This window comes from Anabrus simplex, chromosome 1 (genome assembly GCF_040414725.1).
Source record: "Anabrus simplex isolate iqAnaSimp1 chromosome 1, ASM4041472v1, whole genome shotgun sequence".
Taxonomy (NCBI): Eukaryota; Metazoa; Arthropoda; class Insecta; order Orthoptera; family Tettigoniidae; genus Anabrus; species Anabrus simplex.
In genome coordinates this window covers 324,405,183-324,422,765 of record NC_090265.1, presented here as the reverse complement: position 1 = coordinate 324,422,765, position 17,583 = coordinate 324,405,183, and the positions used below count along the sequence as shown (strand labels likewise).

The 17,583-nt window shown below is 35.4% G+C and overlaps 1 protein-coding gene across 1 annotated transcript in view; it reads left to right on the top strand.

The window, feature by feature from the left end:
- LOC136865584 (cellular tumor antigen p53) overlaps positions 1 to 17,583 on the top strand; it is a 98,237-nt gene that overhangs the window by 44,994 nt on the left and 35,660 nt on the right. Inside the window, exon 4 of the mRNA XM_067142416.2 lies at positions 2,820 to 3,039. Coding sequence (XP_066998517.1) covers positions 2,820 to 3,039 — 220 coding nt within the window. The remainder of the gene's footprint in view (positions 1 to 2,819; positions 3,040 to 17,583) is intronic.

Here is a 17,583-nt window from a genome sequence, read left to right as displayed (position 1 = left end):
CCCTTACTGGTTTTTTTCATCTTATTGACATGACAGCTATCAATGCACTAGTAGTTTATTCCTGGAACAACAAAGACAAGCATCAGGTGAGGAGGTAGTTCTTGAAAGAACTCTCCAAGGAATTGGTCACGCCATATATGAGGACCCGTTTGCTGGCTATAAATCTTAGCTGTCAGCGTAGGACGGAAGTTCTACACACTCTGAAAGAAACAGATCCACTCCCTGAGGGACCTCAAGAAGATGACAGTACCAGAAAACGAAAAAGATGTGCACTGTGCTCCAGGATCGGCAACAAAACGTATCAGATTTGTGCAATCTGTAAGAAGTTTGTATGTGGAATCCATGGCAAACTGACTTGCCTAGACTGTCTGGAAAATGCCTGAACCAGAGATGGAGAACTGTGAAATGCTGGATTTGTAAATGTTTTTTTTAATCCTAGCCAGATATTCTGAATTTATCAGTTGGTTTCGACATTTATTATTTTCTGTTACTTTTTATATGTTTACTCGTACCAAAAGTTTATGTGTGAAAATCATTGAAAAATTCAACACGGTGCCTATTCAAAAATGATCACTAAAACTTTCTTCATGTTTTTAGAAGGCATTCGTGTAAAATTATTTCTGACTTTTAACAGTATTCCAGAAAAGACATGCTATTAAGTGGAGGTTTTGTATTAACGTTTTAAAAATAGATTTGTTGTTGTATAGTAAGAACATAAATAGAGTTTCGGTTGTTTCTATGTCCAAGATAATAGTATTAATTGATGTACAAACATAGTTTTAAAAAATAACAAGTCCTGACGAAATAAGTTAAATACTAATTTGTGGTGACCCACAGCGACCACTTTAAGATGCAAGCACTGCCGGGTTAAAGAATGCTGCACTGACCTGCTGGATGTGCATCTGGTATCTCCTGCATAAAATGTGGATGTGATTTAAGCCGGTGGGACTTGTCTCTTACCACGGACAATTCTTGCCAGATCCTGCTAATCACGATCGTTAAGCATCTGTGGTCAACCACTGCACCTGTTCGCTGTGTGTGGTAATGCCTTCCATGAGGTATTTCTGATACACACGACACCATGTATTAAGGAATGTTAAATGTCCTGTACAAGTTGTCTTCCATCCTCTGACAAGCCATTAGCCTATGCCACCTCCTCCCATTCTGTCTTCCCATGTCACTATCATTGTCTTACTTTTAGCTATACTTATCTTCATTTTAATTTTTTTGATTATATTTCTGCATTCCATTTAAGACCAACACACTTTCCTTGTTTGTTTGTTTGTTTGTTTGTTTGTTTGTTTGTTTGTTTGTTTGTTTGTTTGTTGTGCATACCATGGAAGACAACACAGTGTTCTTGATTATCTTTATTTGTTGCTCATAACATGTAAAACCAACACATTTTACTTAATTTTATTTATTTATTTATTTACGTTCACATTGGAGCACTTAAATCAAACCCAAATATATTTATGTTAACAAAGAATTAACTGAAGATTTAGCTTGCATCATCATCTTCCTTTCCCAAAACCTCTTCATTCTGGCTGACCTTTCTTCATCAGATATGACATATTGTTTGTGTTGTACAGTTTTTAATGACAATCTTATTTGTTTGTTCTTGAGAATCCTTTTTTCTTCTCTATTTTCAATTTGCTTCATTGTAATATTTATTTATTTATTTATTTATTTATTTATTTATTTATTTATTTATTTATTTATTTATTTATTTATTTATTTATTTATTTATTTATTTATTTATTTATTTATTTATTTATTTATTTATTTATTTATTTATTTATTTATTTATTTATTTATTTATTTATTTATTTATTTATTTATTTATTTATTTATTTATTTATTTATTTATTTATTTATTTATTTATTTATTTATTTATTTATTTATTTATTTATTTATTTATTTATTTATTTATTTATTTATTTATTTATTTATTTATTTATTTATTTATTTATTTATTTATTTATTTATTTATTTATTTATTTATTTATTTATTTATTTATTTATTTATTTATTTATTTATTTATTTATTTATTTATTTATTTATTTATTTATTTATTTATTTATTTATTTATTTATTTATTTATTTATTTATTTATTTATTTATTTATTTATTTATTTATTTATTTATTTATTTATTTATTTATTTATTTATTTATTTATTTATTTATTTATTTATTTATTTATTTATTTATTTATTTATTTATTTATTTATTTATTTATTTATTTATTTATTTATTTATTTATTTATTTATTTATTTATTTATTTATTTATTTATTTATTTATTTATTTATTTATTTATTTATTTATTTATTTATTTATTTATTTATTTATTTATTTATTTATTTATTTATTTATTTATTTATTTATTTATTTATTTATTTATTTATTTATTTATTTATTTATTTATTTATTTATTTATTTATTTATTTATTTATTTATTTATTTATTTATTTATTTATTTATTTATTTATTTATTTATTTATTTATTTATTTATTTATTTATTTATTTATTTATTTATTTATTTATTTATTTATTTATTTATTTATTTATTTATTTATTTATTTATTTATTTATTTATTTATTTATTTATTTATTTATTTATTTATTTATTTATTTATTTATTTATTTATTTATTTATTTATTTATTTATTTATTTATTTATTTATTTATTTATTTATTTATTTATTTATTTATTTTACAAATACCAAAGCAATTTTCTCTAATATTTTTATTTGTTATGCATTCTATGTTAGACCAACATTGATAACTTCACCCATCATATATTCTTTTATTTTTAGGATTTAATTACTTATTTCACATTATTCGATCGGATCATGAGCAAACACAGTATCATGAAGATCCAGAAAGCCACAGGCTTAGTGTGGTGGTACCAGTTAGTGCTCTCCCTCTTGGTTCTGACTGTATGACTGTAGACTTCACATTCACATGCAAGAACAGCTGTCCTGTGGGTATGAATCGACGTTCAACTGCTGTTATCTTCACTCTAGAAAAGAGAAAGTAAGTATTGATCTTTTCTTACTATAATTGTATATATTTCTCATTGCTGTACCTACTTGAATACCAACTCCTTGGCTGATTGGTCAGCATAATGATTTTTAGTTCAGAGAATCCCAGGTTTGATTCCTGGCCGGGCCAAGGATTTTAGCTGCATTTGGCTAATTCCTCTAGCTTGGGCGCTGGATGTTCGTGATCATCTTCATCTACGTACAACGGGGCACACTACACCACAGAAACACACAGTTGTCAATACATCTCTCCACAGGAGTGTCAGAAAGGGCACCTAGCCATAAAATTGTGCTTAATCCACATTAGTGTTTACCCCAGATAATCGGGGAAAAGGACAGGAAAGAAGAAGAAAGCTGTGCTTACCACATGTATGCATAAGTTTTTGTGGTAAAGAAAACACGCAATTTTCAAGGAAATGTTGTTGTTGTTGTTGTTGTCGTTGACGTCGTTGTTGTTGTTGTTGTTGTTGTTGTTGTTGTTGTTGTTGTTGTTGTTGTTGTTGTTGTTGTTGTTGTTGTTGTTGTTGTTGTTGTTGTTGTTGTTGTTGTTGTTGTTGTTGTTGTTGTTGTTGTTGTTGTTGTTGTTGTTGTTGTTGTTGTTGTTGTTGTTGTTGTTGTTGTTGTTGTTGTTGTTGTTGTTGTTTATTCAAAGCATAGGCCATCAGCTTCTACACACTTTGCCCATCTTTCAGGTAAGTTATGAATATCATGCCAGAAAAACTGCTTGTCTTTTGCAGCAAACCATTCATCGAGCCATTTTCCAACTTCCTCGAAATTGCTGAAGTGCTGCTCTGCGAGTGCATGCCCCATTGATGGGAAGAGGTGATAAGTCAGATGGCGCCACATCGGGGCAGTACAGCAGGTGCAGAAGGATGTCCCATCCAGGCGATTTCAAGGTGCCTTTCACTGGTTTTTCTGTGTGAGACGACGCATTGTCGTGTGAAAAAAATCACTTTGCCATGTCTTCTGGCTCATTCCGGTCATCTTTCAATCAATGCATGATTTAAATTAATCATTTGTTGGCGATAGCATTGTGCATTAACAGTTTTGCCGGGCTTCAAGAATTCAGAATACACAATACCGCTACCAGAGCGTGCACTGTCTTTCACATTGAAATCACCACGTTTAAATTATTATCAAAACCATGTCTCACATGTTCTAATCGATGGAGAGTGTTCACCATGTTTCTACCAGCAAACGATGACTTTCCACAGCCTTTTTATTTTGATTAAATAAGAAGAGCAATGCGTGTCGCAAATGTTCTTTTTCAGGCACAAACGTCGACATGATCACTGAACGATACAACAAAGATGCAGACTCAACTTGTGTGTGTTTGTAGATTAATATCAGACGAACAAACTGACATGTGTCGAATTCATACACTGTGTACTGTTCGTTGGCGCCATCTCTTACTACTGAAACCGGAAAAGACTTATGCATAGACCTGGTATATGAGTATGTTAGGTGAGATCTTGAAAGAGAAATCCAGTCACTCAGGTGAAAAATAGAGAAAAATAGGTGTTACAAAGATATTATGGAGAGCAGAGATGAAAGAAGGTGAGGGCATGAATGGGTGGATATACGAAAATTGAAAGATTGATTTAAAACTTTAAAATTGGCAGTTTTATTTCTTTTCTTAACCTTTCCCCATATTTTTTTCTTTTCTTTTTCAAATTTTCTTCTTTGCCAAAAGAATTACAAAATCAGGCACAGTTTTAGCTCGTGAACTAGAAGTACAATCTAGAATAATCAGATTACAATTTTACAGGCTGAGCTTGAAGCTCCCAATTACAAATGTTCCTTGAGCACTACTGCTCCATTCAGTCAACAGTTAAGGAGATGGATCTCCCAATTTTTACATCAGAAGGAAGAGCATCCTTGCTCTACAAATTTACACTTAGGATTCTGTTTTCAAAATTTCACATCTTCCAGGTCTATCAAAGGCACAACCTACATTTAACAAAATTAAACAGTATTCACTGTCTTAACTGCTGAACAGTCTGATACCTTTAACATGAATTAAATGAAATGGACCGAGCTCGATAGCTGCAGTCGCTTAAGTGCGGTCAGTATCCAGTATTCGGGAGATAGTAGGTTCGAACCCCACTGTCGGCAGCCCTGAAGATGGTTTTCCGTGGTTTCCCATTTTCACACCAGGCCAATGCTGGGGCTGTACCTTAATTAAGGCCACGGCCGCTTCCTTCCCACTCCTAGCCCTTCCCTGTCCCATCGTCGCCATAAGACCTAACTGTGTCGGCGCGACGTAAAGCAACTAGCAAAAAAAAAAAAAAAAAAAAAATGGAGTTAAACAAGGTAAAGAGTACCCATTCTACATGGCCTTTGGTAAAAACAAAAGGTTTAATTACTGGCCCAAAAACCAAAATGGTAAGGAGGCGAATTCTTGCAATCCTAGAAATTTACATTAAATGCATAAAACCCTATTTGGGCTTATGGTCTGATGTTACAGAGGCTAAGCCTATACTACTGAGGTGACTAGATGGAGAAAAATATTTAAGTTACAGAAATTACAAGATAGAAAAGGTTACAAAATCATAGTCACCTCTAAATCAAGTTGAGAGGGAATACGAGAGGGTACCTCACTCTCTGTTGATATTCCCCGATTTCAGTTAAGTTCTTTCGGCTTGTTTGAAATTTGCATTTAGAGTTTGAAATTTACATTTTAGAAAATGAAGTTACATTACTAAATATTTGAAACCTTCCCCTCGAGCTAGCCTTGAAAGACTATCAGATTTTAAACTGGATCTGCCATTACCTTGAGCTGGTGGACCTCTCAAAGATGGATAAGGCGGCCCCCTGCCTTTGTTACAATCACACACTAGACTATAAACTGGAGCGATCACAAAGACAACCTGGTCCAAAACATGCCAGCTTTTATAGCAGAGGGGAAGGTTCCAGAAAACTCTGGGCCAAGGGCCCGACACACCCCCAATTCTCATTGGATAATCAAATAAATACCAGAAAGTTTTGATTGGCCAAAAAATAAATGTACAAAATTTTTCATTCGCCAACAAAGTTGGCGGGAAGAGATAGAAGTGTTGTAAACTTTAGCACACCAAATACAAAGTATAAACAATTCACTTCAGGAAACCTTAACATACAAAATTACTCTTGAATTTTAATAGTTTATCTTCACACCAGAGGGCACAACATAAGTTTATAGTAGCGACATCTGTTGAGAAATGTTCAAACTTCCTTGTACTAGTTGTTGAAAGCTTTATATTTCAGATGGCATTCTCCAAGGCACTTACTTTAAATGCGCGGGGCGGGTGTACCTCCGGTACAATAGGCATTGTTATTTAATGTAATATTTTATTTAATATACTAATTTTAAATGAAATGTAGTTGTGTAGCTTTGTATAAAAGACAACTAAAGAACTTGTGACTGGTTAAAAATTAATTTGGGAGCAGGGCAGAGGAGTGATTTTGTCATTGGCTTCCCCCTCTCCTCCCGCACTCCCCTCTGCTGGTAACATTTGTCTCACTCGCACAAGGAGAAACGTGTTGCTGACTTTGTGTCAACTCAGCCTGCTTACAGATGTCATATGATATCACTCAAACACAGAGCTGTTGAAAGTGTTTTTTGTTTGTTTATCTATATTTTTATCTATATGGTTCTACTTTCCATATATCTTGCTTCCCTCAGTTTAATTTTCATCTTAGTAATTTTTCATTTTCTTTCTAGATTTCATATCGTGCAATATGACCTGATGGCAGTTCATTTCCACTCGGTGGTCTGGCTGGCATAAAAATTAATTTAATCTACATTTGCAATCTCTAAAATTTTAGAAGTTTTTATATGAAGTGGAGCAACAATCTTAATGAACTAACTGTCAATATTTTTACGTGAAACAAATTTTAAGGTACAGAAGAAACTTTTAATTACATCATCGTCATTTATTACGTAGAATTGTTCCATGGAAGATAGGAAACTTAAAAAGGTCCACCTTTTCAATACAAAAATGTTATAGTTTATTTACAACATATATTTACACTTGGAACTAGTTTCGACGCTGTTTGGCGTCATCTTCAGCCAAAATGTGGGAAATAGGCTAGCATGTAGACATTTATATTACACAAGGCGTTACATTAAACAATACACATCTTACGAGGAGATAAAAACAGGAACAAATATAGAAACAAATGAATCGTTGAGAAAGCAAAAGTTATAAATATTAAAAATAACCTTAACCACACATCTTGCAGTGCGAAAATATTCGCCTTGAATGATTCCTGAATACAAAACGCACGCGCACACATTTCTGAAGAGCCAGCAGGCAGGAAAAAGTAAAGTGAAACCGTAAGAGTTCTTCTGAGAAGAGTTCATCATTTTTTCTCTGTTCTGACTAACTAATGAAGTCTCCCTTGAGTTCCTGATAAACATACACAACAGGAAATTCTCCTTCACTCTCAACAATAGCTATAAAGACCAACGGTAAATTGCATTTTAAATATTGTGCAGAGACGTGAAAGCATGATCTTGAACATGATATAACTTCTTCATTTAACCCAATTTTTTACACAAGGTGTTACATTAAACAATACATATCTTACGAGGAGATAAAAACAGGGACGAATATAGAAACAAATGAATCGTTGAGAAAGCAAAAGTTATACATATTAAAAATAACCTTAAACACACATCTTGCAGTGCGAAAATATTTGCCTTGAATGATTCCTGAATACAAAACGCACGCGCACACACTTGTAAAGAGCCAGCAGGCAGGAAAAAGTAAGGTGAAACCTTAAGAGTTCTTCTGAGAAGAGTTCATGATTTTTTCTATGTTCCGACTAACTAATGAAGTCTCCCTTGAGTTCCTGATAAACATACACAACAGGAAATTCTCCTTCACTCTCAACAATAGCTGTAAAGACCAAACGGTAAATTGTATTTTAAATACTGTGCAGAGACGTGAAAGCATGATCTTGAACATGATATAACTTCTTCATTTAACCACCTTTTGAAAGTCTCTCTCTATATTACATAGCTTCATTAACACCACCATTCTGTAGATGCACAAACTAATCTTGTAATCTTCACAGGTTCGGTATTCAGCTCGACAAGAGTATAAAATTGGTATTAAGGAATACGTTTTCTGAGAGTTTGGAGGTTGACTGTGCCAGTATTTGTGGTGTATTGTTGCAGCGTTACGTGTAGGGTGGGGGCGTCGGAACATAGAAAAAATGATGAACTCTTCTCAGAAGAATTCTTAAGGTTTCACCTTACTTTTTCCTGCCTGCTGGCTCTTCAGAAGTGTGTGCGCGTGCGTTTTGTATTCAGGAATCATTCAAGGCAAATATTTTCACACTGCAAGATGTGTGTTTAAGGTTATTTTTAATATGTATAACTTTTGCTTTCTCAACGATTCATTTGTTTCTATATTCGTCCCTGTTTTTATCTCCTCGTAAGATATGTATTGTTTAATGTAACACCTTGTGTAAAAAATTGGGTTAAATGAAGAAGTTATATCATGTTCAAGATCATGCTTTCACGTCTCTGCACAATATTTAAAATGCAATTTACCGTTGGTCTTTATAGCTATTGTTGAGAGTGAAGGAGAATTTCCTGTTGTGTATGTTTATCAGGAACTCAAGGGAGACTTCATTAGTTAGTCGGAACAGAGAAAAAATGATGAACTCTTCTCAGAAGAACTCTTACGGTTTCACTTTACTTTTTCCTGCCTGCTGGCTCTTCAGAAATGTATGCGCGTGCGTTTTGTATTCAGGAATCATTCAAGGCGAATATTTTCGCACTGCAAGATGTGTGGTTAAGGTTATTTTTAATATTTATAACTTTTGCTTTCTCAACGATTCATTTGTTTCTATATTCGTCCCTGTTTTTATCTCCTCGTAAGATGTGTATTGTTTAATGTAACGCCTTGTGTAATATAAATGTCTACATGCTAGCCTATTTCCCACATTTTGGCTGAAGATGACGCCAAACAGCGTTGAAACTAGTTCCAAGTGTAAATATATGTTGTAAATAAACTATAACATTTTTGTATTGAAAAGGTGGACCCTTTTAAGTTTCCTATCTTCCATTCTCAGTTCAATACGGACAAAAATGAAATTCTTAGATTTAAATGAATTGTTCAATGTCAGACTCATTCTGACTTCATCATGCTGCATCAAGCAATTCTCTGATCTAATGATGTTTCAGCATACACCTGTTTTAATTTAAAAGTATATCATATGGATGTAAGTTTTACTCATGTTTTGCAACTTTCAGTACATTAGTTTTAAGAGTTATTTCTTGACAGCTGAAGATGGTCTGATGTGGCCGAAACATGTTCTGTTGTTCTAATATGATGTTTTTACAACTTTGAATTTTAAATAAACTTATATGTATTGACTAGGTAGAACCAGTATACAAGTTTTTCAACTTATATAACATAATTGACAAAACGAATCCAAAATGGAATATATTTCATGTCCAAGTTAAGCCCTCATCGGCATGGGGTTCAGAAATGTGAAAAAGAAAATGTCCAATATGACCGATATGATGGATGTACAGTAAAACCTTGTTGAGACGTTTTTGCAGGGGACAAGAAATATGAACGTGTTAAGCAAAAAAACATACCACTGAATATACGAATAAAAACTATCCAACAGGGATATGGAAACACTAGATACGATTTTTTTTTTTTTTGGACATGAGGGCATTTTACGTCATGTATCCATGGGTACATTGATAACTATATCTGATGATATGAAAACCTACAACCTTGTTTCCCAGTCGTGACCGGGTCAGGGATGGAATGAATGGAATCTTCTGGCGGGGATAGGAATTGTGCCGCCTGCCGAGATCTGTTGCACTCCTCTGGGGCAATGATTGATGGCTGACAGATGAAATGAAATGATATCAGAGAGTGTTGCTGGAATTAAAGATGACTGGGAAAACCGGAGTACCCGGAGAAAAACCTTTCCCGGCTCCACTTTATCCAGCACAAATCTCACATGGAGTGACCGGGATTTGAACTACGGAACCCAGTGGTGAGAGGCTGCCGCCTGAGCCACAGAGGCTCAGTGAAAACTATATCCACCACTTCTAAAGATGGGAGGAAAGTATTAAAAGGTGTGAAAAACACAAGAGAACAAATATGAAAACCTTTTCTACTGGAGGTTATAAAATAACAAGTGCTCTGTAAGTTGTGAAAAACACCTGACAACAAATGTTAAAAACATATGCACGGGATACAATAAAAACATCGAAGTATTATTGCAGATATCACTCTTTCTAAAGCAAATTTTAGTAGAAGCCTTTTATTTCGGAGCAGTGGGTTATTAAATAATATTTTCTGGTGACACTCTTAGACAATAAATTGGAGATTACACTCGTCCATGTGTGACCGGGAGGAATGAGAACGAATGACTTTGACTGCCATTTTGAATCACTTTGACCTACAGTTGAATGATTGAGTTGAAACTTGTAGGTGCGAGTTCAACATTTGCGACTTCTGCATGCTCAAAGATGCAGATGCCAGGCCACTTTCTGAAAGATTTTAATTTTGTCTTCATTAGCAAGGAATTTTACGACTTTTTCCGTATCCCTAACTAGGCTATCTCAAGACGAATATGCACCATGTTAGTCAACTTCACATGGTTATGTTCCTAATCCACATATAGGCTACTGTATCATGCGATATGCCACTCAACACAAAATACATTTCTAACTTCAGAATGGAATGCGAAATACAAGCACAAATAGGCTCACTTTTTCTGTAATCATGCAACTTTGGCGACGGCTCTTACCCGAGTTGTAAATCACGTTTCTTCCACAAGGGATGACAAATAACATTTTCAGGGCTACGAAAAATGTGATCATAGTCATAGTAAGCAGTAATAGTGAAAATTTGTGATGTGATAGGTATGTTTATATGTTCCTAATCCAGATATAGATTACCGTATTACGCAACAAATATTCACTACACTTTACTGTAAAAGTCAACACAAATTTCTAACTTCTGAATGGAATACAAATATAGTTGGTCCGTTATTGTACATTATAAATTTTCCAGCTAACTCATTCCTGGTTGCCAGCATTTCGCCCCATTGTGCTAAGTTGGGCTCATCAGTTGGTAAATAGCACACCTACCAAGACGCATGGCTAGTGCCTACCGTGGAGGGCACTGCATAGGCTACTTGGAGCCTCCCGCAGTGCCAGTGCACTATGAGAGGAATCAACATCTATATCTTCTGAATGGAACGCGAGACACAAGACAAATAGACTCACTGTGTTATTCAGCAACCTTGCTATTAACCAGCAAGCAAAACTGAACATTCCTGAGGCTAACGGCTTGTTCCCCGAACGTGCAAGTTAACCTGTAAAGTTCACAATTTAAGGCCTTTTTCCATAAACATGCAACTGTGGCGACGGATCTTACCCGAGTTGGGAATCACATTTGTTTCACAAGGAAACAAATAACATTTTCAGGGCTAGGAAGAATGTGATCACACTAAGCGGTAATAATATTTGTGTGGTGATAAGTGAGGTATTTTTATATAGATTTAATACAGTGAGAATTGGGATTTTCACCTTGCTAAGTGGGAAAACATGTTAATGAGGAACGCACTAATGAGGTTTCACTGTAATCGTGTTATGTTCCAGCATAGCTCTCAACCAGACTTGGAAAACGTATGATGTACTTATCATAAAGAAATACTGTTGGTAAAGCAACCTTTAACAAAGGGGTAACATGTAAAACTAATTGAAAATGACCAATAATAACTTAGAATCCATAGTTTTCTGAATCGCTTTGATGAGTGGTGACACTCCGGTTGCTGTTTAAGTCTATGTTCTGCCCCCGCCGGCATGGAGGTTAAGAAGGTGTTAAGAGGAAAATGTACAAAATGGCCGAGATTATGGATGTATGTGAAGATGTTCCAGTATAGCTCTCCACCAAACTTGGTACGCATATCACTTACCGGTATCTGGAAAAAAACCGCTGTGATGGTAAGACACCCCTAGCACCGTTGGGGAGAGATTGACATGAAACAAATATCGAAAACCGATATTAGAGTTAAATCAATAGTTTTCGAGGTTGCTGAGATGAATTGTGACACACTGCATGCCATTTAAGTCCAGCATCCATAACATTTACTCTTAAACTACAAAATAGTTTGTAAAATATCATTCAACGTCATAATAATGAAATCGACAAAAATTTGCTTCACACATAATTAACAGGTAATAAAAAGCCTAAAATTAAACATTCAGTCATGTGCCCGGGCAGTGCTGGTTAATATATCTACTAACAAATAAATAAATAAATAAATAAATAAATGAAACAAGAACAAATAAAATACTGTCGAACCCCGTTTATCCAAAATAAAGGGGGCAGAGCCACTTCAGTTGACGTGTTTTTTGGATGGCACATGGTAAATATTTTCGGAAGTTAAATGTCGAAATAAAAATGCAGGTGCATACTGTATATTAACATTAAAATGTTTATATGATGTCGCTCATTGTATAAAATCAACATTAAAATGTTTATATGATGTCGCTCATTGTATAAAATCAGTGATTTTCTTCTGAATTTTCTTGGTGCAGCACTGTCGTGCAGCTATGTCATACCACCATTTAATCAACGAACCAACAGCAGGTGTAGATTCATTGCTGTGTTCAACAAAACTCAAAGCAGTCTGAAATAATGAAACCGTTTATTTTGTAATGTGGTAAGAAAAGCATTGGAACTACAGTATAAAACCACAAGGCCAGTGGAACGACCTTGGGTGAAAGAAAAATATGAATGGAAAAGGGTCGCTGGACTTCCCTGGTTTCCTAACAGAAGCTGCAGTATAGTCTGAGCAGTAAACAAGATGAAACTCCCGCAACTGAAGCAACGTTAAACACAGTCTACATGATCTTCATGACGAATAATACAGTAATAATAATAATAATAATAATAATAATAATAATAATAATAATAATAATTCGTGCTTGTACAAGAAAAAATGTATCATGGAATGAACTAGATGGTAAGAAACTGTTTTGTTTTATGCTATACATGCATTCTGGTAGTAAGTCATGATATAAAAATAGGGTTTGCCTAGTAGCTGTCGCACATATAGCAAGAGAATTACTAATATCGACAGCTAAGAACGAGAGGATAAAAACAAAATATTAAAATACAATTTTGCCAGCCAGCGTTTGGTTAAGCGTGTTCTACTGTACCTTTAAAATTCAATTAAATGAGTACCAAGGCTACACAAGGTAGAAATGTGGAAGCAGTGTGGGTTGAGGCCAAGAGGTGTAACTTACTGGGGTATAAATCCGAACATAAATATGTAAATATTTATGAACTATAACACACATAGGGGCAATATAACACACCGTGGTGTGGGGAATGAAATAGACTTTGTATTACCTGAAACAACTTTCGTTAAGGGATGACACAAATTTTAAAACACCAATGAATAAGAAATAATACAGTTAAATTAATGTTACAAGGAGCATGTACGGCCATTCCTAGCGCCTCAAGAGGAAGAAATCGGCAGCTTTCGGATGATTTATTCTTGAGCGGTCAGTCCAGGTGGTGGAACTGTAGGAGTAGAATTGTGATAGTACGTCTAAATCAAATAGAAAATGTTGTTCATTGAATTGTCACAACATTTAAAAAAAAAACATGGAAATAACTACATTTCATAGATTTCCTTGGTCATCCATAGTGGGAGATTTACAGAAGATGAAGTTTTACAAACTCAGAGTGTAGCAAGTGTGCAAATTCATGTTGAAAGATGCATACAGAGGATGAACATTTTTCACAATCTTGCAAAATATTTCTAAAGATCTGTTCCTGTATATCAGCAACATTGTTTACATAGCTTGTGTACTAGCAAATTTCTTGCCATATTAAGTCAGACTTTTCTGAGTATATACGGGGAATACTGTGATCTCCAAAAGATCACTAAATAATGGGCTTCCTCAGGGTTCTGTTCTGGCTCCAATCTTATTTAACTTATATAGTCTTACATATGCCTGCCACAATTTCAAGAAAATTTGGTTATGCCGATGATTGGGCGCTTGCTACCAGACATACAGTATTCGAGAAATCCAACCCTAACGAATGACCTTAAAGAGTTCATACAGTAATTTAATTTGTGGAAACTTACACCTAATGCCAACAAAACAGAAGTATATTGCTTCCATCTAAACAGCAAGAAGGCTAATAAACAATTGCAAGTGTATTTTGAAAATCAATTACTGAGATATAATAGATTCCCTAAATATCTAGGAGTCACCTTAGATAGAACACACTCCTTTAGACAACACCTTCGTAACATCCAATCCAAAGTAAGAACTCACGACAATGTAAACCAAACCAAACCCCCACGGTGCAACAGCCCCAAAGGACCGTGGCGTACCAGGCGACCGCTGCTCAGCCCGAAGGCTTGCAGATTATGAGGTGTCGTGTGGTCAGCACGACGAATCCTCTCGGCCGTTATTCTTGGCTTTCTAGACTGGGCCGCCATCTCACTGTCAGATAGCTCCTCAATTGTAATCACGTAGGCTGAGTGAACCTTGAACCAGCCCTCAGAATCAGGTAAAAATCCCTGACCTGGCCAGGAATCAAACCCAGGGCCTCTGGGTAAGAGGCAGGCACGCTATCCCTACACTGTGGGTCCGGCCTCACAACAATGTAATCCAAATATTATGTGGTACAACTTGGGGTTCAACAGCAACTTGATTTTGATGCCCAGCTTTGGGAGTTGTGTTTTTGGCTGCTGAATACTGTACTCCTGTTTGGTTGATTAGCCCTCACACCAACCTTATAGATACACTGCTCAACACCATGATGTGTCTCATCACCAGCACAATAAGGTCTATACCCTCATATTGTCTACCTCTTCTCAGCCATCTCTCTCCACCAGATCTTCGACATTAAAAAGCTCTCCTCAGGGAGTTAAAGGAAGCAATTAATAATCCCAATTACCATTACATGGCAGCTTCACTGACGTCCATCTGAATTGTCTATGGTCTTGAAATCCATCAATAAGAATTCAAGAATACCAGCTTCAATATAACTAAAGAATTGCGAGGAAGACAAGATACTAAGCCTGAGTGTTAACTCTGCCACGCATTGGTTCATTGCTGACACCTGGATTTGAGCTTCCTCAGAAAGCCTGGTCTACTCTCAACAGGATATGGTTGGACCATGGTAACTGCGCAGATTCCCACTACAAATGGAAAATAATTTCTATACCTAACTGTGATTGTGGTGTCTTTAAGCTAACCATCCAGCATATTATCACAGTGTCCAAAATGAAAGTAATGAAACCTTGTTAGTACGTTCCTCATTTACACGTTTTCCTGCTTAGCACGTCATAAATTTGAAGTCCCGATTCTCATCATATATAAAAATACTTCACTTATCGCGTCACAAATTTTTGCTATTATCGCTTAGTATGATCACATTTTTCCTAGCCCTGGAAATGTTATTTGTCATTTGTGAAAGAAGCATGATTTCCAATTCTGGTAAGAGCCGTCACCACAGTTGCATGATTATGGGAAAAGGCCTTGAATTCCTGAACTTCAGGATAAGTTGCACCTTCGGGGAGCAAGCCATTAGCCTCAGGAATGTTCAGTTTTGTTTGCCGGTTAGCAGCGAGATTGCTGAATAACACAGTGAATGTATTTGTGCTTGTATTTCGCATTCCATTCAGAATTCACAACTAATGCATTGACAAGGTGGAAATAAAAAAATACTTAGTTGTGAATCTGTTAAAATACGATACGGACCATGAAGCTGATTTTATGTAATTCCATTCAGAAGTTAGAAATTTAAATTGTGTTGAGTGGTACAGTGAAGTGTAGCGAATATGCTGTGTGATACGGTAGCCTATATCTGGATTAGGAACATAATCATGTGAAATTTACTAGCGTGATGCATATTTGTCTTGAGGTAGCCTAGTTATGGATGTGGAAAAAGTCATGAAATTCCTTACTAATGAAGACAAAATTAAAATCTGCCAGAAAGTGAACTGCCGTAAACTCACACCTTCGAGTTTCGACTCAATCAAGCGAGTTGGTCAGTCATTCCTCCTGGTCGCACATGGTCGACTAGGTCGAGTGTAACCTCCAATTCATTGTCCAAGAGTGTGACAAGAAAATGTTTAATAACCCACCGCTCCAAAATAAAAGGCTTGTACTAACATTTGTTTTAGAAAGAGTGTGCAATAATATTTTGATATTTTTATGGGCCCCCGTGTACGTTTTCATATTTGTTGTTTGTTGTTTTCCACACCTTTCAGTGCGCTTGTTATTTTATAAGCTCCAGCGTAAAATGTTTTCGTATTTGTTGTCTCACGTTTTTCATACTTTTTAATACTTTCTTCTTATTTTTAGAAATGGTAGATATAGTTTTCTCTGTACCCGCGCATACACAACATAAAACTTCCTCATGTCGGAAAAAATCATATCTAGTGTTTCATATCCCTGTTGGATAGTTTTTGTTCATTTATTGAGTAGTAATTTTCTTGGTTAACACGTTCTGTTTTGTTTTCCCCTGCAGAAACATCGTAACAAGGTTTTATTGTACTGTGGCAACATCATTGATTTTGCTCATACGTTTCCAGAGACTGTTAGTTTTATATAAACAACTTAGACATAAAGATATAGTTTGTTTTCCAAAATCATGTACGTATATATTGTATATGCTGATGATCGAGCTGTTGTTACCCAGGGTGATCAGTTTGAGAGTGTTGAACGGAGACTAATTGAAGCCTTAGATGAACTGAGTCCATACTGCACAGAAAACCATCGAAAGCCTAACACTTCAAAGATGCAAGTTTGCGCTTTTCACTTAAAGAATATCGAGCTCGATAGCTGCAGTCGCTTAATTGCGGCCAGTATCCAGTATTCGGGAGATAGTAGGTTCGAACCCCACTATCGGCAGCCCTGAAAATGGTTTTCCGTGGTTTCCCATTTTCACACCAGGCAAATGCTGGGGCTGTACCTTAATTAAGGCCACGGCCGATTCCTTCCCACTCCTTGCCCTATCCTGTCCCATCGTCGCCATAAGACCTATCTGAGTCGGTGCGACGTAAAGCAACTAGCAAAAAATCACTTAAAGAATATGCAGGCAAGAAGAAAAATGAAGATTTTCTGGGAAGGTGCTCTCTTGGATCATTGCTCAATACCTAAATATCTAGGGGTGACTCTGGACCGTGCACTCACGTATGAACAACATTGTGTTAACACGAAACACAAAGTATCTACGCGAAATTCCATTCTTCGCAAGTTATCCAGTACCAGCTGGGGAATGTAAGCTCAAACAATGAGAACTACTGCTTAGCACTGAGCTACTCTGCAGCAGAATATGCATGCCCTGTTTGGTATAGATCATGTCATGCCAAACAGGTGGATATTGCTTTAAATGAAACTTGCCAGCTTATAACTGGTTGCCTAAGATCTACACCTTGTGATAAGGTATATTGCTTGGCTGGCATTGCTCTCCCAGATATTAGACGTGAAGTAGCTGCCAAACATGAAAAATCTAAAGTAGACATTTCCCAAACA